Genomic DNA, 24744 nt, shown 5'->3' with positions numbered 1-24744 from the left:
TGCTGGACCATGTAAAAACATTCATATCTATCTTTGTCTGTAATGGTGGCCTCGTTTCTCCTGTGTGGAGATATTAACTGTACGTTATTTTATCATTATCACTGCTCTTTTGTGTCTATATTGGCTTCAGGACAGAATAGAGCTCAGAGATAAACTTTTATATCACAAACTAAAAATCTAACAATTCCCTCAGCCTTCACTACATATCCCCTCAGCAAATGGTTCACAGTACAAAACAGAAGCCAATAAATCATTCTTTCTTTTAAATAAACAGAATTACTTCTCTTAAACACTTCTGATGACCAATTAAGAATAACTGAGACACTGAACATACTGCCAAGCACCCTGACCCCACAAGAATGTTAATAGTTTTTAAGAACTGTGGAGGGCAGGAGGAGAAGAAATACATTTGTTAAAAAGCATGGTTCGGATCCTCGACTGGTAGGCAGAGATGGACCTCCAGTGCAGTGCTAATTGGTACAATTGCCTGGTGAAATGTCTCTAAAATAACAGGCACTCAAGTTCAAGATCCACTGTGGTTTCAAATATCCATCGCGTAACCCAGACAGTATCTGGTTTAATAAAGGAGGAGGGTGGAGAACCAGAGAGGAGAAAGGAACAATGGTATCTTTCCACATGGGCACTAATATGGCCAGTGGGCAACAGCAGAGCCCCCTTCCCCCCAACAGGCTGAGGCTTCTGATGAATTTAATGTTCTCTGAAGACTATCTCAACTGAAATCAAACTGACTTATGACCTTTTCTCTTAGCAGCAGGACAGCAACATCCATAATGCAAAGGCAGTCAAACAGAAGATGAGAATGTGATTTTTTAAAAATGAATGTTTTATTCATGAACTATTTATAAAATTGTGTAAAATATACTCAAATATATTTGTTTTGTTGACTGTAGTTAAAAATATAAAAATATACTTAAATGCATAAATTAAATTGACAATAGTAGCACAGTTCTGTGTTCATCCAGTGTTTGTTAGGAAAAGTCATTATAAGTAATTATATCGCATATGAGAACGGAATATGGGCTGAAGACGTTTTTTCAGACACTTTACTCCAGGAAAGAATTTATGGCTAGACACATTTCAAAATTGTGGGTTTTTTCTTTGGCCATAGTGGTGCTACCAACAGCTGAGGAGTCTGACTCTATCAGCCTGAGAGGGATAGTTGGGGGCACAGGGTCTACAGTGAGTTGCCACCGGAACTATAGGTCCCAAAGCTTGCAGCTCCAGAGCCCACACATCTGTGACAGGGCCAACATGGGAGTGGTGGTCATTCTATAATGCATTTTATTCACACAAATTGTATGTCTGAAGTATGGAAAGAAATCTGAATAAATGTTAAACACTTGCTAAGCCACCCCTTGGTCATGAAGCTGTGGCTGCAGTATACAGTATCTCTGAATGTCAGATGCATTTCTCTAATCTGCAGCCCTGGGAGGAGATGCTAATATAGTGATTAGATGGTTACTATCCCATATATTAAATCCCAGGCTGAGGAGCTTGGCTAAGTGCTCATGTACTCCTCTCTGTCTTGTATTTAACTTCTGGTTTCAAAGTTAAAGCGTAAATAACCATATAAAATACATAATATAAACTTAAAGCTCACACATTTTCTTTTCTCTGTTCTACAACTGAAAGGAAATTCATAGTATATCATGGCACAAAATAATATTTCTGGCAATTTTAGGCATTATTTATTGCTAAATAACTATAGCAGCAGAGAAAAATGTATAAAGTTGCACTTTTATGACATCTTCACAGTATGCCTACTTCTCTCACCCACTTTTGTGTTCCATTAGTAACAAAAAATATCATTTATCAACTCCAGCTATGTAAAATAATTTTTTTCCCTACATTCGGTAGTAGATCTTGTAATTGTATTGCACAGATTAAAAAACTCATTTATTACAATTTTTTAATTATTAAATACCTTTCAATACAAAAATTTGAATTAACCTAAAAGCCCAACTCTGCAAGTGCTTCAGAAGTGGAATGGTATTTTCTTCAGGCAAGCATTCCGGTTGACTTTCGTGAAAGTACTCAGGTAGCTTTGTGGACAATCCAGAGATTCGCAGGACTGGGCTCCAAGTGTGCAAATCGTAGCTTACGGATCTGCTACAACACTAGCCTTGCTTTATAACATTATTATTGGGAAACATCAAGAAGGGAATTCTGAGCATTATCCATGGACATTCAAAAGATATCTTTTTCCTTAAGACCTGTCTCTGTTCAGTACAGTCTCCTTCAAATCCATTCTTGTTACATTAACAATTTCCCATCAGTCCTGTTATTCAGCTTAGAGGCACAGTAAATATAATTAATTATACTGCTATGTAGGTGTTTTATATTAATAAAATGCTACATAGATACTTTTAACTTTTTCTCACTGGATTTACACTGGTTTCATATGAGCAGAATTGGCTAGAGAGCAGAACCAGAGCAATAATGTGTGTGTACTGTCTTATGTGTGACCTAGCTGGGCAGAGATGTAAAGCTGCTTGTGAGCACTCTGCCAGAGCACTTAAGGTCATCTGTCACATTAATAAGTGATGAAGAGGAAGATGCTTACGAACTGTGTCCATTATTAGCTGAGAGAAAAGATGAAACTAGTTGTCTGCTATGACATTATTGTTTTGGGTACACATGTGTGAACTCTGTAGAGGCGGACAAGGGAGCTGAGAACGATAAAATAAAGAGTAGAATGATGTGCGTCTTTCTGAAAATGATGCACAACATGCATACATAGTGTGCAATCAGACTTTTGCTCTCAGATCATATGTTACTGAGTGAGTTCCATTTCCCTCAGCACTAAAAAAATCACACAGTGATATATAGTGTGAAGTAATTTATAGGGTACATTTGGTATGTCTTCACAGTGTAATTAACATGTGCTGGTAACTAACATGGTGACCTTTGCTCCTCAGCTATCCCTGAAAAAGGAAAGGACTAAATGCAGCACATGTAACACAACAGCAGTTTTTATGATGCCTTAAGTCCAGCGGTTATTAGCAGAGTCAACAGTTCATGTAAAGCTGCCATGCTTGTTTGTCCTTGCTTGCTAACCTAGTTAATCTAGGTTAGCAAGGAAGGAAACAGAGAAACAGAGAAAAAAAGGACTCTGCACATTTCTTTGTGGTTTTGCTTAGATCTCCCCTGTGAAAATGTCTTCCACTCTAATGCTAGTTCCTTTCTTTTTCAGTTCCAATTAAGGGTGGTGGATTTTGGGGTTTGTGTGATGCCAAAGAGGATGTACAGGAGGAATGAGCAGTATTTTCATACAGAAACACCTAAAAGATTAACCAAGCTTCCACGTTTTGAGCAGCTGTGAAAGCTGATATGAAGGGTGGCTTCTGAGGCATATGAGGATATTTGATCAAGAAAGGATGGGACTCCAGATGAGTAGGAAGGAAGAGTGACTATCGGGCTGTTTCCTTCTCTCTAAGAAGACCAGAGTGATATGGATGTGAATAGTCCTGCTGGTTCTGCTTTGGAATGATTTCTTAAGAAAACTATGTCAGAGCTGCCTGGTAGATTTCTTCAGCCACTGTCAGGCAGATATTCCTACAGCAAGGAGCATGCAGCTCCAGTAAGGCATGTGGCACAGGGCCACAGCAATTCCTCAGTTAGGCACTTAGCCACTTATTGACTGGTTCTCAGAAGGCCTTCAAAAGTATTTATTTATCTCCAAAACAGAAGTTGAATTTAGGCAATTGTCTTCAGTAACAAGCTAAGTTTTCTCTAGGGAAAGTATAGGTAGATATATGAAAGAAGAATTATCAAGCCTTTCCTTCTTTTTGTGATGGAGAATAACTATGTACTGCCTCTTCTCTATTTGTTTGAAGAACACTGAAAAGACAAAGAATAGCTGAACAGCATTTAGACCCTTGAGTGAGAAGCCTCTGCAGAAGAGAGAGGCTGTGCATAATCCACTTGGCTGGACAAGATACCTGCTGAGTGCTCTTTGATTCTACTTCTTCCTAGTCGGTAAATGTTTTGAGTAATGAGTCCCTGCCTGGGGCATGGGGAGTTGGAACTAGATAGTCTTTAAGGTCTCCTCCAAACCAAACCATTTGATGATTCTACGATTAGCACAGCCCTACCAGCCTACATTCCCTGGCTTACCAATGAGCCTTTTTCCATTCCAATTGCCCTGGTTGGTGGGCATCAGGCAACATTTATGTGGAGGATTCTTTCTATGCAGACATGCTGGGGCCAAACTTTGTGAGAGCAAGCAGCATAAAGCCAGTTGTGTAATTGTTGGAGATATACATGTTTGCAATCTATCTACTTTTTTGGCTCTCATAGTACAACATTGTTTCTAATGACCTAAGGAAGTTGTCAGACTTCACATCCTCACAGGTCTGTTAACACAAATGTCTGAGGCATTTTTTGAACATTTTTCTTAATTACAATTATTCACACATGAAAACGCACAGACAGGTTGTGGTCTGATTCTGCTCTCTTAAACCAGTGTAAAGAAATCAGAATGTGACCTGTCTCCCCTCAAAGTATGTGGTGGGAGATAGGTCTGCTAGACTTCACTGCAGCATATGTTGTTCAATATTTTTCTACTATGTCACATTAGACTGAAACGGTTGCTTCTGGTGAGGTGAACCCTGTTTTGCTCAGTTGTTACTGAGTTCTGTAAAAGGTATGCCATTGTGTTACAGGTTATACCCATTTTTCTCAGATGAAAAGCAGTAAGTTTAAAGTGTAGAGTAGCATTGTAACTCTTATACAGGACTACTGTTCCCTTGCTTAATAGTAGCTTATTTCATCTCACAAACACTGAACTAGTTAAAAAAAATGAGGTTCTCCTTAAAGGATTTTTCCTGTGTCATGCCAATACCGCCCTAGATGCAGCAGTCCTGTTAGCCATTGAATTTAAAATAGTTTATGTAGAACAGTTTATAAAAACTGTGATAAGAAAAAAATAGTATTATCTGAAGCATAATATTAATATAAACAATATAGAAAAAAATACATATTTACATAATGCCAAAATACAATTATATACATTAATACCTATTATATTTAAATTATATATCTTTTTTAAAAATCACCAGACCAATAAATTATACAGTCTCAGCAGAAAGGTCTGGCACCTTTCTGGTGCATGAAATACACATACAAAAAACCCCAAACAAACCCCCGAGTTAACAAGTGTGGTCACAAAAGTAGATATCTCTAACATTCTTAGTGCCTTGAATAAACAGCATCTGAAAGCAAGGAAAACTGACATTAGAAAAAGGAAAACAACACAGGTGGCTTCATGTTCAACTCTGCCAGCTGACTACAGTGCTCTGAGAGGAGGTTACGTGGCAGCAGCGCTGGCTGGTGACTGATGTGACAGCAAAAAGCAAATCCCACCTCTGCTTTTGCTAGGACTCTCAACTTGTAGAAACCTGGCTGAGTCCTTGGCTTCCTCCAAGCCTGTTCCACCTATTGATGACAACTCTGATTTCTACAAGCTAGATCAAGAAAAATGTTTTGATCTCTCATTATATAATCTCAGTTCCTAATGTCCAAATTTCTGGAGCTACTGAGATCCTGCTGTTTGACCCTAAAAACTTCTACAGACCTTAAGAATCAGCTCTACCAATGCACACAAACCACCTCCGCTTACAGCTTCTTCAAACTGGCCGTCTGGCCATGGGAACAGGAGGTAAAGGGCAGTGATAGTGCCAGGTTTGCTACTCCTGCAAATCTGATCAGCGAGGGACTGGATACAGGCTAGGAAAAAGAGCACGGCCTACAACCCCTACATTTTCCAGTCAAGGCAGATGGGAAGTTTCCTAAGGCTGCCTATACAGTCAACAGCAAATGAGGGTGATGCAGGACAGAAATGGAACTCCATGAAGGACAGAAGAGCTCAGTGAGCACAGCCAATGGCCTCAGCATACTTAAGGGTGGATGGTGTAAAGACTGGTGAGGTAAAAGCCAATACTCTGATAGGAAAGTGGTTCAGTTCCCCCAACAGCATAGGAACCATGAAGTGTGAGACAGGGTAAGGTAGGAGCAGGAAGTGATATTATAATGACTAATAATGAAGGAAATAAAGACACAACTGCAAGAGTGACAAGAGCAGAGGAGTGAAGAAATGAAGGTCCAGGAAGAGAACAAGTATCAATGGTAAGGGATAACACAATTCCCCCTCAATTACATTTGAAACATTTTACAATTTGATAAACTTGCAGTTACCTCTGTGATACTCTGGATTCACATTTTCATATATTGGAAATAAGGGATTTTCTTGTTCACTGCGAAGTTTTCTGGCTCTTAACACGTCCCTCACACATTGATGTAGATACACATATTGACACTGCAAAAGATTTGTATTTAGGACACTCTGAGAAATTTTGTAATTTAATTTTCTGTATAGTGAAAAATCATTACAAGCGAACTACCTCACACATAATCAAGGGTGGTGTTAAAAATGAAAATATACTTCTAAAATTAATCTCCTTTTCACACTAGTAATATAGTAAACTTTTGTCATCACCTGTTCTTAGAAATAATACCAGTCAAATATAAAGGAACATAATATCTTTTGACGGATCATGCCATAAGTGAAAGCTCTAGCAACTGCAAAGCATAATTTAACATGGTGCTGTGTTGGATAGCTACTACTTCTGAATGCTTTGGTATAACATATGTGTAAAAGAATTAATATGTACAGGGAAGCAGGCAGAAGAGATAAACAATTTCCTGTTTGTTTTTTTTTTCTGAAAAGAAATATTTTCCACAGAATTTTATTATAATATATAAATATTTCATAGAACTTTAACAAACCCAAATTTTCTGGCAAAATCAGTATTTTTTTGATCCAATATAAGTTATAAGATTGCTTCTGACTATGCAGCAAATAAGTTTTCTGAAGAGTGCCTTTCACAGAAGGGAACTAAGATGACATTCACAACCAAAGTAAGGAGGATGAACAATATTATTGACTACTGACTATTCATCAAACTACCTTAATAGAATAGATTGTTAAACTCCCATGCTCTGCTACTTTTTGTGGTTTATGATTAGTGTAACATGGTACCCATAAGTAGGCCGAGCATCTTTATATATCAAGGTATATGTTTTTAATATTACTTTTCTCTCAAAAACATAATTTTTCCAGTAAGTATATGCATTTTCTCTCCTCACATCTTCTTTACTTATTTTCCACAAGAAATTCAGCCACTGCTCTGTGCCTTTTTCTCAGTGCTCTGGCTTTGGGAAAGTGAGAATGTCTGGTTTTTTGCACATACAGCTGCTGTCTCTGTGGAGCAGAGCCCTGCATCCCACTCACCAACATGACAGAAAGTTGGCCAAGGCATGGAGACTTTCTCTGACAGAGACCATTTGCGACTGAAATGGTCTGTGTTACAGCTACTGTGCTGAGCACACTGCCTTTTAAGCTGATGCACACAGTGTTCTGTTACTCCTTGCATTTCTCCAGCTGCAGTCTCTTGTCTTAAACAGCTTTCAGTCAAGTCTGAAGCAGGGGCATTGTTTTGTTGTTGCTGTTTTTCTATGGCTGAATAATGCCAAGTATGATGGTGCTGTGACCTTGGGCTGGAGCATCTCATTGCAAACAGTACTGTCTGCTGGCCTGTGCTCCACAGTGGGATTTGGCTTTTACTGTATCGACAGAAGGGGAACTATCTTTTATTCTAACCCCTAAACACATTGTGGAAGCCAAGACATGGACACCAGGAACTAGTGTCTTCACACACATCAAATGGAGTTTGTGGAGCAGATTTGTTCTTCCCCATCTCCCCACCTCCTTTACTGTTTCTTAAAAGATAATTCACTGCTCATTGCAAACTCTGAATCATCATAAAACTCAAGGATAAATTTACTTCATTTTTTGCAGGAGGATGAGAGACTGTATTGCTTGTGCTCCAAGCCACCTCGATAAAACACAGTTCCAAGTCAGAAACCATAAACAGGATGCAACTGAGAGTTCATATTAATAAGACTTGCTGAGAATACAGCAGCTCAGTGACTGTGCACTGACACAGCTACATAGTCAGTTTACAAGCATGTTACAGCTCATGTGTGAGCTGTAAAAGCTTTCAATTAGTCTGTCTCTGGGATGCTGATTGCTAATTCTTCCAGGGGCAGGACTGGTTACAAGAGGGATCTGGGTTCAACTTGAGTCACAGATGGTTTGGGGCAGAAGGGCATACAGTGCTGGTAGTGTGAAGGCTCAGCTACTCACTGTTGCTGTAGATATTTTGTGTGGGTCTGGCAGCCTTTTGTCTTAGACGTCATTTCAAGTTCATGCCAAAGGTAGGCTTTGTATCACACAACTTTAGTTGTCTCTAAGTCTGGTGTCAAATTTAGGCTCTTGAGGTAGTTGCTTCCTTTTTCCAGCTAGGGAAAAAGAGCCATACTCCTGAGATGCCTGTCCACCTTTGCAGACTATGGATACTGGAAATGTAGAAGGTGAGATGGATCTGTTTCTGAGGATGCTCAGACCAGGCAGAGAATCTGTCTCCCCTCCAACGAAGGGGAGACAGATTAATCTGTGATTAGGATACTTCCAGGAATCCCTTTTTGTGTGTGTTTTCAGTTGTTTTCTTTATACACATACGAGAGACATTTACATTATCAGAAAACACTGTCACTGACATTTTTGTTTCCAAATCGCAGCAAAGAGCTCTATTATTATCAAGCTACAGGCAGACCCATCAAACTTGTTCTGATTCTTCTATTAATGTTTCAGGGAAAATGTAAAGACTGCCTCCACAACTTGCCTTTATTAAATCAGTTCCTAAGTGTTTAGCTGGTATTAGTGTAATATGATTTTCTTGCAGTTTTAAAAACACAGAATGAAATACAAATCATTTACGTTTTTTGCACTTCGAGAATAAATGTACTTGCTTTTACATAGTATGTTAGATTTGGACCCACCATATGAGAGCCAATGGAAAAACCCCTGAACTAGAAATTCTCACAGAGCTAAAATATATCTAAGTAGTATTTCACAGTGGAGTAAGTGCAAAGTGCTTTGAGAGCCTTTAAGATGAGAGACAGATTGTTAGATACCGTAGCTGGTGTTGCTGCATAGAAGGCTATCCAAAACTTACCTCTGTCTGAACCATGTGAACACGGTGAAGCCTTAGATCATGTACTGCTGCATAAATGTCGACAGTGTCCTTTGAATCCAGCTGTTGCAGAATTCGGTCTAGTGCAATGAATGTGCCAGTTCTGCCAACACCAGCACTGGAAAAGAAAACAACCCAAAAGACTGAAAAGCAGATGGATAAAAGCATTCAACATATTCATATGATATTTTTGTAAAGTTCAGATCTCCAGGGTGAGAAGCAAATTGTTCAAATGGCACCTCTGAGACTTTATAACACTTTATAGTGGAATTTACTTAGGAAGGAGGAAGGGATAGTGATGGTAGAGGTACCTCTCCTACTGCCTGCACTGCTTTCTGCTTTGGATTAACTCAGTCATTGAGATACACTGAAAGACTGCATCGGACTCTTGTCAGAGTTTTTAAACCTCTTCTCTCCAGGAATACAGCTGTGGTCTTGTTTTCTAAAAGATCCGTAGGCCGTTGCCTTGTGGAAGGGCAAAGTAAGGAAAAGTATCAGTTCCCAGTAGCTGAACTGCCGGGAGGTGGGCTCTGGAGGCAGGAGGTTGGAAAAAGAAAAGCTGACTTGCTGATAATAGTAGAAATCTGACATGCTGCAGCACATGCTGTACAGGTGGGGTCATGTAAGATACATCCCTCAGCCCATATAATGTGTGGAGGGGTCAGATACTACAATCAGGTGGTACCATATGGCTTTATCAGAAGATATAGCACCGCACTGCACTCACTCTCTCTCTCTGTGTAACCCTATAGTCTGCTGCAACTGGCCAGTGGATTACGGATCAGGCAGTCCAGTTTTGTCTTTTTCGTATACATGTGTAGGGGTGGACTACAGATCAGAGGAAAAACTGCAGCCCTATGACTGCCAGAGATGACAAAAGAGCAGAACAGCATGAAAAGGCAGTAAAGAGAGGGAGTCTCAGTCAGAATGGGGGAAAGGACAGACCTGTCAGCTGATCTCAACATCCATATGTAGTCAGATTCACCCCAGGCATATCTTACCTTTTTAGAACACCCCTTAGTGATTCAAATGTTGGACCAAAAGAGCAGCACATGGGCAATTTAAGAATGCAAAAGCTTATGAGCAGTGGTAGCTACTGGCACCTGTAGTTCTCTCCAGTGGTCCCACAGAGACATGGTGGTTCCCTAAGAATCATTTTCAAGGCTTCTCCAAAGTAAGGCTGTGGATTAGTGCATGTGCCTTGGGATGACTGCTCGATGTATCTGGACACTTAAGCTCACCAGCTATTTCTCAGGTTCTCTGGCTGCCCAAGATCTAACAGGGATGAACATTTGGGAACTTCCCAAGGATATGCACAAGAGCTCTGTGCCACTGACCTTTTGCTGCTGCACATACCTGCAGTGTACAATAGTTGGTCCTGTGTCTGGGGTCCTGTTGATATAATCTCTTACAGTTCTGACAAACTGAATCAGGGACTGGGTGGTCTCTGGCACACCATGATCTGGCCATACAGTGTAGTGGAAGTGACGAATGAGCCTTGTTGAGTCAAGCTGCTCTTCCTGTTGGGATTCAAAAGTGTGGGTCATCAGGACCAGAGAGGAAGGGACATATACAACATGCACCTTCAGAACGAATGCTATAGCTGCCACCAGAGGTGAGCTGGGCATGATGCAACTGTGTTACAGCAGGAGAAATTTATCCTCCCTAATTTAGCCGTGCAGGTGTTTTAAGCCAATTCATTAGGAAAAAAAAGAATGCAAACATACACTGCAGATTTTAAACTCTCTTATTGTCCATTCTGGGAGCACTGATTCAGACAACATCTCAACAATCAGGTCTCCATAGTACAAGGAATCCTGATCGAGGGGCCAGTAGTGATCACACTTTACCTGCAGGGACACAGACAAAGACAGACTTAGTGTTAGAAACAGCTGTAAACAATGCCTCTGTTCAGCACTGGCAGAAGCAGACTTCAGACCTCCCATGTCTGAGGAGGAAGGAACAAAGGCAGCAGCTGAATTCAGAGAGAGATGCCACTCCCTGCCATGTCAACAAACAGTGCCTAGGATGGGAATGGACTAGCATGGGAAGTTCTCATAATTGATGTTTGTGATGAGGGGAATGGGAAGCACTTCACTGATGCCCTCTTCTGGGGCACATTTTCCACATCAAGTCTTCTCAGACCTCTGCTTGGATGAGAGGTCAATTCCAGTGCCTGCTTCCTCAACTCTTGCTGAGATATGACTGTAGGGTGCCACTTGGAGCCAGTGAGGTGCAGAAGGACACAGGTCTTAGTCTGCATTGGCTTTCACCCTCTCCTCAGGAAAAAATGGTAAACTGAAAGAAACTGACCACTATGTGCCACCAGGTGATTGTTACTTTTTTGTTTAATCTTCTTATAGACCTATTCCCTGCCTAGGGAATAGGGATTTCCCTTCCCTCCCCAGGCAGAACGTGGTCATACCTAGGGAGGTATGCTCCACTTGCACTCAGTAAGAGTGTGAAGTACATGAATGGTCTCTTTGTTAGCTACATCAGGGCTTATATATAGAGATAATTTGATCTATTTATTGATCAACATTTGCTCTCCAGAGCTTATATTTAAAGTTGATCAGAGCTGATGTGATCAACAAGCATTTTTAGTTGTTGGTTGTTCTGCATGCTTAAGGGAATTGTATTAGTGTTAGAGGACTAAGTCCTGGATTAGAGACCAGTAGCAATGAGCTCTGTTCCTAACTCTTAACTTTGACATGCTGCATGATCTTGGGATAGTCTCTGCATCCTCATTTCACAGCCTTAATCTCTCTCCAGTCTTTATACTATACCTCTTATCTCTTACTGTGTATCTCCTTAACTGGGCCCTTTTTGGCATTAGTGTGATGCAAATATTAAGTAAAAACTTTTAATAGATATTAGAACAGTAATTAATAATAAAGAAGAGTCACTGCTCACCCGGCCCTTCTCAACACACTGGGTTACCATGACAATATTGTGAACATTTTGCTCCCATGCCATCTTCCAGAACTCATCTTTCGTGCCAGGCAAAGGGCCCTGAGTTGCTATGTATTCCCTGCGGAAATTATTGCCCTGCAAATAAAGAGAACTCTGTTAGTTTCCAAAAAGGTAGAAAAAAATATCTTCTAGCAACTGAACAAGACATGGGGTTGCAGCTAGAGCTCTGCAGGAACAATGCTCTTGCTGGGACAATAGTTTTGAGAACTAAATTTTTGCCTTGAACCTGGAAGCAAATGATTGGTTGGAACAGAGAGAAGAAGGAGACTGTAGCAGTATATCTAAATACTGTTCCTTTTGCGGCAGACAAAGCTTTTTATTTTTCTACTGTGCACAGCACAGTCTCAAGCAATTTTGAAAGTGCAAGGAGCTTTTGCTTTATTTACTGTTTTTAATAAATTAGCTGAGTTCTGGCTTGATATCTGGATTGCTAAAGCCACTGCTATTATCAATCATAACTCTTCGTCAAAGGGCATTATTTTAATTTCAGCCAGTTTCGCCACCCTGCAAGGTGCCAATGCTGTCAGGATGAGCTACAGCTCCACAGTGAGGACACCACCTGCAGTGATAGCCACAGTTGACACCGTATAAAAGCAGCAACCTTTAAAAATGTGTCCTTGGCCAATTAGACTTGCTATCTTACGTAACTATAGCAATCCAAGAAAGTGCCCTTAAGTGCTGGGTAAATCACTCACACTTAATTTAATGGCAGTCAGACACAGTCTTTCAGCACACCCACAAAATAAGTTTTAAGATTTTTAGCCAAAGTGAGTCAATGAAGGGGGAGAGCAGCCCTAACTATCAAGCTTTATATTCAGTTTTAGATGAAGGACAAATTACCACTGGAGGGAGGACTGTAAAACACCACCCTTGAGTCACTTACTGGTATGTAGCTTGCATTAATGTAGTCTGAGCAAGGGTCATCATCCACATTGGAAAGCTTCACTCTTGATGTATCATCTAGGAAGAAATCCATAACAAGTGGCTTAGGGCTAGGTCTTGATTTTCAGTCCTTCTCTCACTTAAAAAATGCATTTCTGAAAGGTCTGGCAGCACTCTTACAAGATTTTATATGAAGAGCTAATTTAAAGGGAATAACTGTTTATGTTTTTACTGCCTCTTTCATTCATTCCAATGCTGTGGAGTGTTCTAAAGACTAGGAGATGGCTGGTAAGAAGGAAGCAGTAAATATCCCAAATTTCCTCTGTTGAGCTGCACAGGATTTGTTATGACAACAAAAGGGCCACAGTAGCATCCCCCTTTGATCCTAACACCAGTGTGCTGTACTGAAAAGTAGTGCCCAGCTCCGTCCTTGAAAGAACAGCTGGGCTTTAGTGGTCTTCCGAGCTAACATGTGGAGCAGGCCAAACATATTCCCTAGGTAAACCGCCTTCTGTACAGAAATAGAAAGTGTCTAAGCCACCGGGTCACTGATTCATGAGATAATGCCACCTTGGATCTCAGTCAGGTGTCATTTCTTGTACAATGCAGGCATGCTGCCCAGCCTGGCAAGGTAGGCAGAACAGGGGATGCTACGAGGCTGTGCTGCAAGCACATACCACGTCCATTAGTGGGGATGTGGAGCAGTGAGTCATGTGGTGTTCCTCCTCAATGTTTTACCTCCAAAAGTGCCATGTAGGAGATTAAAGGGGGAAACTCTCAATGACAGACAGGTCTAGGCCTTGCCTTGGGAGAAGAGGGTTAACCTCACACATGTGTCTTACCACGCAGAATCACACTAGCTCTACACTGTACAGGAGGTTTGCTACGTACTCTGAAGAACAAAGATTTGGCAAGGCTGTCAAAGAGCACTGAATGGATGATACTCCATATGTAAACAACCCTACTGTTATTTCTATTATCCTTGTTACCAGCAGTGACTGAATGTCCCTAATAGCTGGAGCTTTTTCTCCCTGGGCTGAATGCTAGTCATTACACCTCCAGTGTGAAACTAAATTACTGGTCTGTGTGAAGCTAGACCCCTCAAAGCACCAGAACCTGAGCTGGCAGAGATATTTCATCTCTGACAGAAAGGAGAGAAGGGATTGGCTGCACTCTCTTTTCCACTAGACTTGCTGAAACAAAGTGAAAAATAGCTGGTGTGATGCAATATTACACAACCAAACCTAAAACTCACAGGGTAATATATTATTGTATCGATTTTTCCCTCTGTTCTCTGGCAAAAGTGCTATGTCACACGTCTGGTTTCGACCCACATCTTTCAAGTCCTGAAAAAAAAGAAAAAGAATAAAATGCAAGGTGAAAATAATTCAAGGACGTGACAACACAGGGGGAAACACTGCTTATCAGCTCTCAAAGGCCATGACAGAGAGTGGTTGTTTTTTTAAAAAACAAACTGAAATTACATAGGTAATCATATTGTTTTAAACCAAGTACATGGCTGGCAGGTAATTTCCATGCTTTATCACACATATGTTGCCATGCAAATCTGATCTCAGCCAGATAGGTATCAGGCAGAGGCTGTCAACAAGAAGATGCTACGCCAAATGAAGAGCTGGTTTCTGCACTTGGACAGGTGGAGTTCAGCTGAAACACTCCAACTTATCTGGACTTGTGCGAATAAGACAAATGCAGACCTTCCTAATGCATTAACCTGTTGATTCAGACAGCCCACCCCTTCATAAAGCAAGTCCTTTGCCTAGGTTAGGATCGCACCTCATACTCCTTGGATAGAAGGTAGTTGGAGTCTGCTTGAAGTTTGGTGAAGTGTGCTTCAAAGTGACTGACTTTGATCGGACTAAAATATTCAACAGGAGGAAGAAAATCACAGGATGAATCACAGTCATAATTTATCCAGTTGGTTACCAAGAAGCTTTTTTAGGTATTATTTTTTTCTTTTTACCTGGAAGTTTTTCGGTTCCTAGAAATGATTTCAAAAGAAAAAGAAACACTTCATCAGTGAGTGACCAGATGGATCTGTTCAACCATGATGCCATGTTAAAAAAAATAAATCTGACTTTACCCTTTTTGCCCCAAGTTCAGATGGACTGGCAGTGACCTGTCCCTGCGAATGCTCAGCCTTGCTGTAGATCTCTCATGGCCACTGCTGGAATAAAAAGGAAGGTATTCTGTTGTATCTGTTCTGATACTGATAAGAGTTGGTAATAACATAACTTACACTGGAAAACAGTAAATTGGAAAAAAAGGAATTTAAGAAAGTATGTTTTGATTCGTGTCTCTGATCATGTGGCACTGCTCTTAACTGGGGCACAGAGTTTTCTTGTATTTTAGCTTGGCAATAGTGATGTGGAGTGTATGTATGGCACAGTCTATCATTAAGGAGGGTGGCCTTTGCTAAGATGGGCTCTAAATCAGTTGATCATCTACAGGCAGAGAGGAACATATAGGGAGATTTTCAGAGCTGTAAAAGCTCTACAGCTTCCACCACATGTACTCCACAGACCAGGCCAGCAGATGCCCAGGTTCATAGCAGGAGTAAGTGGCAGAACCACAGCAGGCTTTGGAAAAGCCACTGCAGTGGTACTTACTCCATACAGTTAGTGATGCCTTTCATCCTTTTGCTGCCATCTCCTCAAGACTCCTCCCTTAGAGAACACTTTCTCCTTTTGTATGATGTGGGAAAACCATACTGGTGTAATTGCCATGCTGCTGGCTATATAACTTACAACAAGAAACCACATTCTATATGAAGTTTATCCATTTTGGCTAAAAGCTATGACTAGTCAGAAAACAGTTTTCTTTCAATCTGAAATTCTGGCACATGAAAAGTAAATTCAAAAAATACAGACTTAATTTAGTATCAGTAAAAGAACTGAATTTTAGATTTTCAGTGTTTCCCTTGTAATGGAAATGTTGAGGGTTTTTTTAAATTTCCGAAACCATATGGAATTTCACATCTCTCAGTCATGCAAAATGATTTAAATGGATAAAGCCTTTTTCAAAGTTGAGATAGAGTATTTTTCTTTTTAAAAACATATTTTAAAATATGAACTATTTAAAGTTCACTATCTAAGATTCATCTATAATGTAAAATACACAACTATAATTGAAAAAAAATGAGAAGTAAAGTTTAAACTAATCTTTTGGACACTGAGGAAATGCCATACTCAATATTTTTGAATTGAAATGATAATATCTAAATGAACAGTTTCAACAGCTTTCCATCTACAATGCAGATGCAAGTAATTGGAAACATTTCATTTTTTTGACAAAACATTCAGTCTGAATGATAAACCAGTTTTTCAGATATATTCAGACTCCTAATGAAAACTAAGTTACAAGAATCCTCTATGACATAATTATGGCATCATTTGAATCAAAAATATATAGATTTCTTAATATATAAGTTCTACACTTAGTGTGCAGAAGATGTTGGGGGACACAGATTTTGTCTGTTGAATAGTTCTGTGCATTCCTCCAATTTTACAGTTACACTTTATATATTGTATTACTTAAATAAATATAAATTATTACTTCAGTAACAGAGACTGATAAAGGGAGTCAACTTACCCAACTTTCTGTCTGCAGACAAATAAAGCAGTAAGAGCCACCAACATCACAATCAGAAACAAGCCAGCACTCACACCTTCAATAACTCCAAACAGAGGCTCTGGAAACAAAACAGTGTACTTATATATCTTGAGGAAAAGATCAGAAGACTTGGAGAATCAATAACTCTCAAGGGATCTGTTATTATCAGCTAAAGAAAATGGCTAAATAGAAGGAAGTGTAAGGCAGTTAAACACCTAGCTAAAACCTGGCCTTGATTTTCTGTCCTTATTTTTTCCAAACATTTCGCAAAATTTTTCACTCCCAAACACAGCAAAAGAAAGCACAACCCCATTATATGGTTCTTTTGCACTTTGAAGCTTTCTTGGTGATAGTTCACTGAGCATTCATCCTCTTCTCTACTGTCAGCAGCTCTGCAAGCAGTCCTCTGAATTTTCAACAGAAGCCAGATAAACCATGGCTCCAGCCTCATCTCAGAGCAGCCTTCAAGACATGCACAGCAATCCATTTTTGTTCCACTCCTTACAAATAGTTCTAGATACCAGAGCGTTCTTAGGCGCAATATATAATTGCATGGTACAGTCACTGATAACAAGCCTGAAACTAACCTGCCTCTGTAGTGATGGGCAAAGAGAAGAAGGTATCTGCAAAGAGCGGTTTAGGAAGTTCCTTCGGGTCTTCACTGAAAAGCTGGGTAAAAGCTCGTATGCTGATCCTAAAAAAGCAGTATTGTTACACTTTTGACCCATCAGACGTTCAGAACCAACAGGAGACAAGTAAGAACTTATTTGCCCCTTAGAGATAATTAAAACCTTTCCACCCCCACAGACAATTCTTAAAACAGGCACCTGAGTTAAATACTAATTAATCAGTATTCTACTTAATTAATCATACTGATCCTTGAGTTAAATACTGGGGAACCCAGCTACTACAGGTGGAGGGCTCTGAGGTACCCTGGCAGAGGTAACACATGGGCTCTGGCAGTTGGCACATAGCCTGCCTATGCCTGAAGGCAGGCCTAGCAGAAGCTGCAGAGGGGAGAGGACTCAGAAATGCTTCTTGGTGGGGACACATTTTCCCTTCACTTGGTTGGGTATGGCTGTGCTAATGGAGATTTGCTATAGTCCTCTTGGTTCTCCGTGTAATGTGGGTATTTCCCAGACAGTTTTTGGGAAACGTGCCCTAATGAGAGCAGACTATAGTAGGGTAGCACTGTCTTGATGATGAAGCAGCTAAGAGGCATGATGTACACTCCTCGGCATGTGCCTTCTGTCCATGTGTCTTTTCAGTGAGAATATTGCAGATCTCTTGGGAGAGTATTTGCCTCTCCCAAGCGGTAGGGGCATGGCTGAGCCCCATTGGAGCTCATGTTTGGTCTTGCAGCCTGCGTAACTGCTGAGCCTGGTCTTGGCAGTCACCGTCTTCTACACCCTACACTAACCCGGGCCTAGCTCTGGAGGCTAGGGATGGTGCCACAGGATAGAATAACCTCCAGGTTTTTCTAGCTTCTTCCAAACGACTGGTGTGGGGCAGTGCTGCCATACAGACTGAGTGAAGCGTGTTTGCCTTCTCCTGTTAAGTACTATTCTGACTTAGCAGATGGTATTAAGTCTTTCCAAAGAAATATTTAGCAGCTATAGGAGAGCTTCCCATCAAGTTGAGGTACATAAATAAACCTATTCACTGCACAGAGTTTTGTGCATAATTAATCATATAATATCCAAACTAGCGAAGGACTGGTTGTTACCTATGGAATGGGGGCATGGAGAACGCTTTTATAAATTTACATTGAAACACAAAGAACATTACTAACCTACAGAAGCTCAAATGGATCAGGCAAACAGACAGTACCATGACTAATAATGTGACAAGAGCACAGCTACCAACACAAATCTAACCTATAAGCAGTTTGAGGCTTTAGAGGTCCATCACAGAATTTGTGGTGATCTGGATCACACTTTCCTCCCAGATTTTCCATTTCTCCTCCAAGCTTAATGTCAAAGCTTTTATAGTCGCTGTCCGGATTTTCAGCACATCTACTGGCAAAATAATTTGTCTGGTAGATGCGTATAGAGTCGTTGTGTTTGTACTCCAGGTAGGAAGGTAATGGGTGCTGCTCATCAGGCTTTGGTCCTTCACTACCTGCGTCATGTGCAGAGAAAGACAGAAGGTTCAGATGCCACAGCCATTAATGTGATGCAGTTTGTAGGCTCAATCTCTTGACAGACATTCTTATCCAATTTTCTATTTCCTGGAGGCTACCTCATGAATACAAAGCTACAGTGGTTAGGGTACCTTGTTTCTAGTACCAACCTTTCTATTATTTCTTTAGGCAGATTTCCTTGCAAGACCTCAGTGTAACTTTCCCAGATACAATGCTGATATAGGCATGCATAGGTCAAATTCAATGCTATGACATTTTTTCCTGTGCTGCTGATGGGATTTTCTGTGATTCAGATTCCTGGATCCTACTACTAGCTATTTCAAAAAGCAAGTAAAAAAAATCCACACACGGTCAAGTCTATTCTATATAGTGAAAAACAACAACAGGAAATGACAGGGGTTCCCTGAACGTAAATTCACAATAATGGTTAAACACTCAGGTAGGCAAAGCCATGGCAATGAGCAGTCCCTTTCCCAAAGACCTTTATGGCACAAGCATGGCAGAGCAGAGTGGAAATATTATCTCTGCTTTTTTTCCTAAGGGCTGATGGACAGAGAGATTAAGAAACTTTCATAAGGGTCACAAAATATGTCCTGGCATGCCAGTAAATGAAGCCACTTCTAAAAACAAGGTATTAATTGTTGAAACATCCATCTCATTTCTCTCATATAGGTCAATTGTAGAAAGGGAGGTTTACATGCATGCCACAAGGACAATTTCTGTTCTGTTTTACAGTGCTGCATGCAAAGTAATTTTCTTCAGTAAGCAAACTTGGCAGACCTTTGACTTCTCAGCATGGCTTACTAAGACTCTCCAGAAGAGTTGCCTTAGTGTTTCTGCTTAACATTTAAACTACCTTTTGAGATCTGTTCACAGCAAGGCAGTTTCTTCTGTGTCCACTGCCAGTGGCATCCAACATAAGTCTCCTACTATGGAAACTGTCTGAGCATACATGAGAATGCAACCTAGAGTATAGAAGCTAACTACTCCTTCTGTCTGAGCTCTGCAGTTGATACTCACTCTCTGAGGACAAGACTGAGTTCCTACATCCCCAGGCTAGGGAAGAAGTATAGATCCAAAACCTGTATGATACTCAGCACTAGGCAAGGAGAAACCCCTTTGCTGTGCGGTGACAGGGATGTACCTCCCCATGCAACTCCTATAGGCTGTAGAGAGAATAGTATTAAACCATGACACTTACCATCAGCCTCTCTCACAACCACAGTAAAGTACTTCACAGCTCCATTAGTATCGCTAAACCAGCTGCAGTTAAAAGTAAAGTTGATGGAGGATTTGGTAATCAGCACTTCTCTTTTGTTCACTCGTATGTCTGGAGGTGGCTGAGGGGGACCTGAGTAATTTAAATAAATAATAAATAAATAAAAAATAGAGAGAAAGCATTATCTATGTATTTGCTGTGAGCTAGATCTAGTAAGGGAAATGCAATTTGTAATAAATCTCAGCCGCCTGGACCCAAGTCTCTGATTCTATTCTCTTTGCAAACTAGGAAGTGTCTTCACCTCCCACAGAGAAACTGCCAAAAGATGAAACAAGCCAACAGTGACAGATCCTCAGTGGGAATTCCTGCAGAAGCACACATGGAAATGCATTAAAATCTTGTTAAGTCTATGAAATCAGAAATTGTAGCTACTGAAAATGACACAGGTTTAAGACAGGCATTTGGAGGCCACTTAGCACACTCACTACAGGAATTTACCTATTTTAAGCATCTATACTCCTGCTTCCTTTTCCAGAGGAACAGAGTCAGCCAGACACAGCATTCAACTACAGAGTACTGTTTTCCAGACCGACTGCAGAATTTCCATAGGAAATGTTCTTTGTATGACACAAAGGTATATCTTGAACAGTGACACAGCAGAAGTACTTCGCTGAAAAGCGAAGTACGCAGGGAAGAAAGTGCAGCAAAAGTGGAGAATTTAAGGATCTACATTGCTGAATCTTTTAATAATCTGTATTACTGAAACTATATTGCACACATGGGAAACATCAAATACGTAAAAAGGTGGCTAAATTTCAAAATTCACGTATTTATATGTACTTCAGCTAAACCTCTTAGTTTAGCTAAACCTCTACAAAGCCTAGCTGCAATTTTTTGTATTCCCTTGAGGTAGGGTCTCCAGTGTTAACCAGGGTCTGGGAGAGCAGGAGTGTTCAAAACAAGTAAGTGACAACAAACACAGGGGAAGCACAAAACAATAACAAACGTGAAACAGCTAACCTTCCAATAGGACTCAGTCTCACTTCTTGTGATACAAATAGCTAGTTCTTACTACATCTGGATTTGCAGCATTCTTTGTGGTAGAGGAAGGAGATTACAAGGTTGCAATTAAAAGGCAATTGATGGCGGAATGGAGGTGAGTTGGTGACTGAACTCTGTAGCTTAGCTCAATAGCTCCCAAAGCAAACATTACTTTTATGATCTAGCATTTCAAAAAAATGTGGCTTTTAATAAGCAGTTATAGAGGCATCCCTGAATATAGGCTTCCTGGCCATCCTGTAATTTTTGAGAAGTTTAGCCCTGGAACAGTTCAAGGCTTTGCACTGAATGTGCCATTGAATCCTGAGGTGCTGCAAAAACTGGAGCAGCTCTAGGTCAGTGATGGCAGGCTGTTGACTGCAGTGATGCCTGGTAGTTCAGAGGCACCAGCAGATGCTACTGCTACCCTCCACTCAGAAGTCTACAGGTGGAGAAACTGAAGAAACTGGTTCAAAACATATGCTATGGATATCTGTGATGCTCCCTCAGCTAAAATTCCTGCAGGTGATTTGGTCAAGTAGCACCTCAGAAGAGTGTACAGAAACCCAAAGAGAACACAGTACCACAATCCAGTGTGCTTATTGATGCATATTTGTGCTGAGGATGGTTTCCATCCTCCAATCCGTGAGAGGAAACGGCAGACACAGGAAGTCAAGCAACAACCATGAAGACAATTGAAGGCATGTGACGATGAGGACAGGGATAACTGTTTATGTTTCTCAGGCTATATTTCATGAATGAGCCAAATAATTGGGTCTGGCAATGTAATGAGAGGCAATATAGCCAAAATCCTGCACTGTCTGTCACAGCAGGGACCAAAGGACAGGTTCAGTCTACTTCAGCCACAAGATTATAAGTGCCACACACTGGCAATTGTGGAGTTCAGAACTCCTTTTGCTGTCTAACCAACACAAGCAACTGCTTATTGCTGCTCACTGCCTCTCTTCAGGGCAACCCAGAATTCCACTTACGATCAATCATCGTGATGGTGCTGTCTTCAACTACTTCACTCGTCATGTCTGCAGAATGCACCTTGATGGACACCAGGTATCGTCTATGGGGAACGAGGGTCATGATATTAAGTAGAGATTTGTCTTTTTCTATCCTTTTAGAGAATTCCACTTCACGAGTGTCCATTTTTTTGCATTCAATGCTATACCCATCAAAGTCAGAATCAGGTGGAGTCCAGGAACACGCGATGGCAGTAGAGGTTTGGGGCCGACAGTGAAGACTTTGTATCTTGTCTGGTTCTAGAGAAATGTTGAGAAGTTTAAGCTCAGTGAGAAAAGGGACAGGCATCGTACATTCTCTGCTCACATTACAGCTCCTAGATTCTGCATTAACCATTAGATAAGAGCAGGAGGCTGGGATTCAGAATTCCCATCTCTCCTGCAAATGTGTGTTGTCTGATTATTATGCAAGGCCCTCTAACTCATTTTAGCCATCTGAAATCAGATTTAGTGACATCAGCCCCATCGGTTTGTGAAGCTTTAGTAATTAACTGTGAAAACAAGCCAAGAAAACCTACTCACTGAAGTCTTAACAAGAACAGCAACACTGCAAAGCAACAGATTTCTAGAACGCTGTTACAACTTATTTGGAGGTTACATGTGGTCATCAGTACCAGTCAATATCGATACTGTCATCTCATGACTGATCTGGTTTCCTGGCTAGAACGTGGTGTGTCCATATTACTAAAACATACCACAGACATATGCTTCATCCATGTAATATGGGAGCACCATTTATAACATGTGACATATAACAAAAACAGGATATCACTTTCAGATGGCAGACATTACATTTAAGTGATTAAATACAGGTGATATTTTAATTAATATGCTGAATTAAATCTACAGAGCTATACAGCTTACTAAACACAGATATCAGTTGAGAGCTGAATCCCATCCCAAATGACACGAGGATTTGTCAAGGCTCAGTTATTTTTACAATTCCAGGTCACTTTTTCAAATCAGCCTGTTACTGAGGTTGCTAGAGATAATATAGATCCACAGACACAGACAGAAATGCAGAGCAGTGAAATACTGATTCCAGTTTCAAATCTAGTACGGCACAGTTTCATTCATCCTTCCTGTCTTATCATTCAGAAATATTTTATTTCAATATCCTACTCTCAAGAGAAGTTTGCATATTCAACCTTATTTTACCCCTGAAACTGATTGATTCAGGCTCCGCATCCAAACAGTCCCACTCTGGATGTGAGAATCATAAATGTATGTACATTTTCAATCTTTTAAACAGTTGACCTTGCACACAGCAAGGGCTTAGAATGTAGCTGAATTCACCACTGAATTCATGAATTAATTAACAGAGATTACTGACTATGTAACAAATTGGTAAGATTTAACAGTTTTGCATCTTCTCCAGCTGAGTGTTAGGGTGCAATGGGAATTGTTACTTACTCGTTCTCACACTTGCAGACTGTGACTGACTATATGTCTTCCAGTTGTCACCACTGACGGTTCTGACGCTGAACTCATAGAGTCTTCCTGGTCGCAGGCCATAGATGATACGTACTTTAGATTTGCTGCTGCTGTAGGGATTGAATACTGTGAGGGGATCCTTTGGAAGCCACTGCAACTCAAAATCATCATAGTCTGTCCAGTCTGGAGGACCCAGCCACGTGACTGATAAAGAAGTGTTTGCAACATCAGTAAACGATACAGTGTTAGGGGGGCTGGGTGCTACACAGAAAGATAGGGAAAAAGGAAAGAAGAAAAAGAGATTCTTAACAAATTTTTACACAAGACAAATAAGATGAAACATGCATTATTTTCTTCATGCAGCACAAAGTATTCTGTTATCCTGTGTACACAGCCAGCTACCACACCTGTGCTGATGATGGTCACTTTCATGGACATTACATATTCCTGAGCCTTTGGAAGAAAAACAGTGATGACTGTTTTTCTTTCACTCTCCATCAGTTTAACATACTTAAGGTTATTCTTTATCTTTTCACCTTCAATGACTTATGTAATAAATCCTTTCTCAGAATAGGTCTGTTGCATAGTTGTGAACTAATATGAATTCAGACAGATGGGACAAAAGAAGAAATCCCATACCTGTTCTTCCTTCAGCGTTTGCTGTGTTGATCAGGTCACCACTGTGAGTCACCACAACCAAAGTGTACTTTCTGCCAGGAATGAGCCCCTGGAAATGCCACTCTTTCAGGTCTTTCCTTTGCCAGGTTTCTTTCTGTGTCCCATTTGGGTTGTAAAGATTCAGCTCATAGAAGTCAACATCTCCTGCTGCTGGACCCCAGGTGAACCACAGACTGTCTGTCATGTTTCGGTTGGATGCCTTGAGACCAACGACTGGGGCAGGTACTGAAAAAAACAGGAACAAGTATTTTTTTACGTAGAACATCCTTAGGGTGAGAAGAAGCAACCAGACCTTACACTTATCCTGTAACAACAGTCACGTAATAAAACTAGTAGCCACCACAGCTGGCCAAAAAGCCAGGAAGCACCAGGAAGCATCCTGGTAGCATCAGGAGCTGATTCTTAGTCTGAATGGCCACTGTTCCCAAGAGAGGTTGAAATGTTTATAATGGAGTTTTTCAAGTGTTAATCAGCTTTTTCCCAGTCAGTGTTTGGAAACATCCAATTCTGAGACAGCTGAAGAAAGTACACCACTGCACAGACACAGTCTTACGGAGGGGTTACTATATGGTGCCTCACTAGAATAAAGAAAGGTTTCAC

General features: G+C 40.6%; 1 protein-coding gene across 5 annotated transcripts in view; it reads right to left on the bottom strand.

Moving 5' to 3' along the window:
• Nucleotides 1–823: 823 nt before the first annotated feature.
• Nucleotides 824–24744, bottom strand: part of PTPRB (protein tyrosine phosphatase receptor type B) — a 63228-nt gene continuing 39307 nt past the window's right edge. For 2 of the 5 annotated variants that reach the window (XM_064655661.1, XM_064655663.1), the window contains 18 exons: nucleotides 24106–24369; nucleotides 23446–23727; nucleotides 21994–22272; nucleotides 19946–20095; nucleotides 18479–18722; nucleotides 17189–17295; nucleotides 16581–16680; nucleotides 15073–15156; nucleotides 14953–14970; nucleotides 14766–14847; nucleotides 14227–14317; nucleotides 12973–13049; nucleotides 12030–12164; nucleotides 10844–10966; nucleotides 10473–10636; nucleotides 9099–9234; nucleotides 6217–6337; nucleotides 824–5234 (listed from right to left, as the gene is read on the bottom strand). In XM_064655661.1, coding sequence (XP_064511731.1) covers nucleotides 5212–5234; nucleotides 6217–6337; nucleotides 9099–9234; nucleotides 10473–10636; nucleotides 10844–10966; nucleotides 12030–12164; nucleotides 12973–13049; nucleotides 14227–14317; nucleotides 14766–14847; nucleotides 14953–14970; nucleotides 15073–15156; nucleotides 16581–16680; nucleotides 17189–17295; nucleotides 18479–18722; nucleotides 19946–20095; nucleotides 21994–22272; nucleotides 23446–23727; nucleotides 24106–24369 — 2480 coding nt within the window. In that variant the 3' untranslated portion in view covers nucleotides 824–5211. The other 3 variants (XM_064655662.1, XM_064655660.1, XM_064655664.1) reach the window with 3 other exon arrangements.

The sequence above is a fragment of the Pseudopipra pipra genome, chromosome 5, assembly GCF_036250125.1.
Source record: "Pseudopipra pipra isolate bDixPip1 chromosome 5, bDixPip1.hap1, whole genome shotgun sequence".
NCBI classification, from domain to species: Eukaryota; Metazoa; Chordata; class Aves; order Passeriformes; family Pipridae; genus Pseudopipra; species Pseudopipra pipra.
This window is presented reverse-complemented; position numbering and strand designations above follow the sequence as displayed.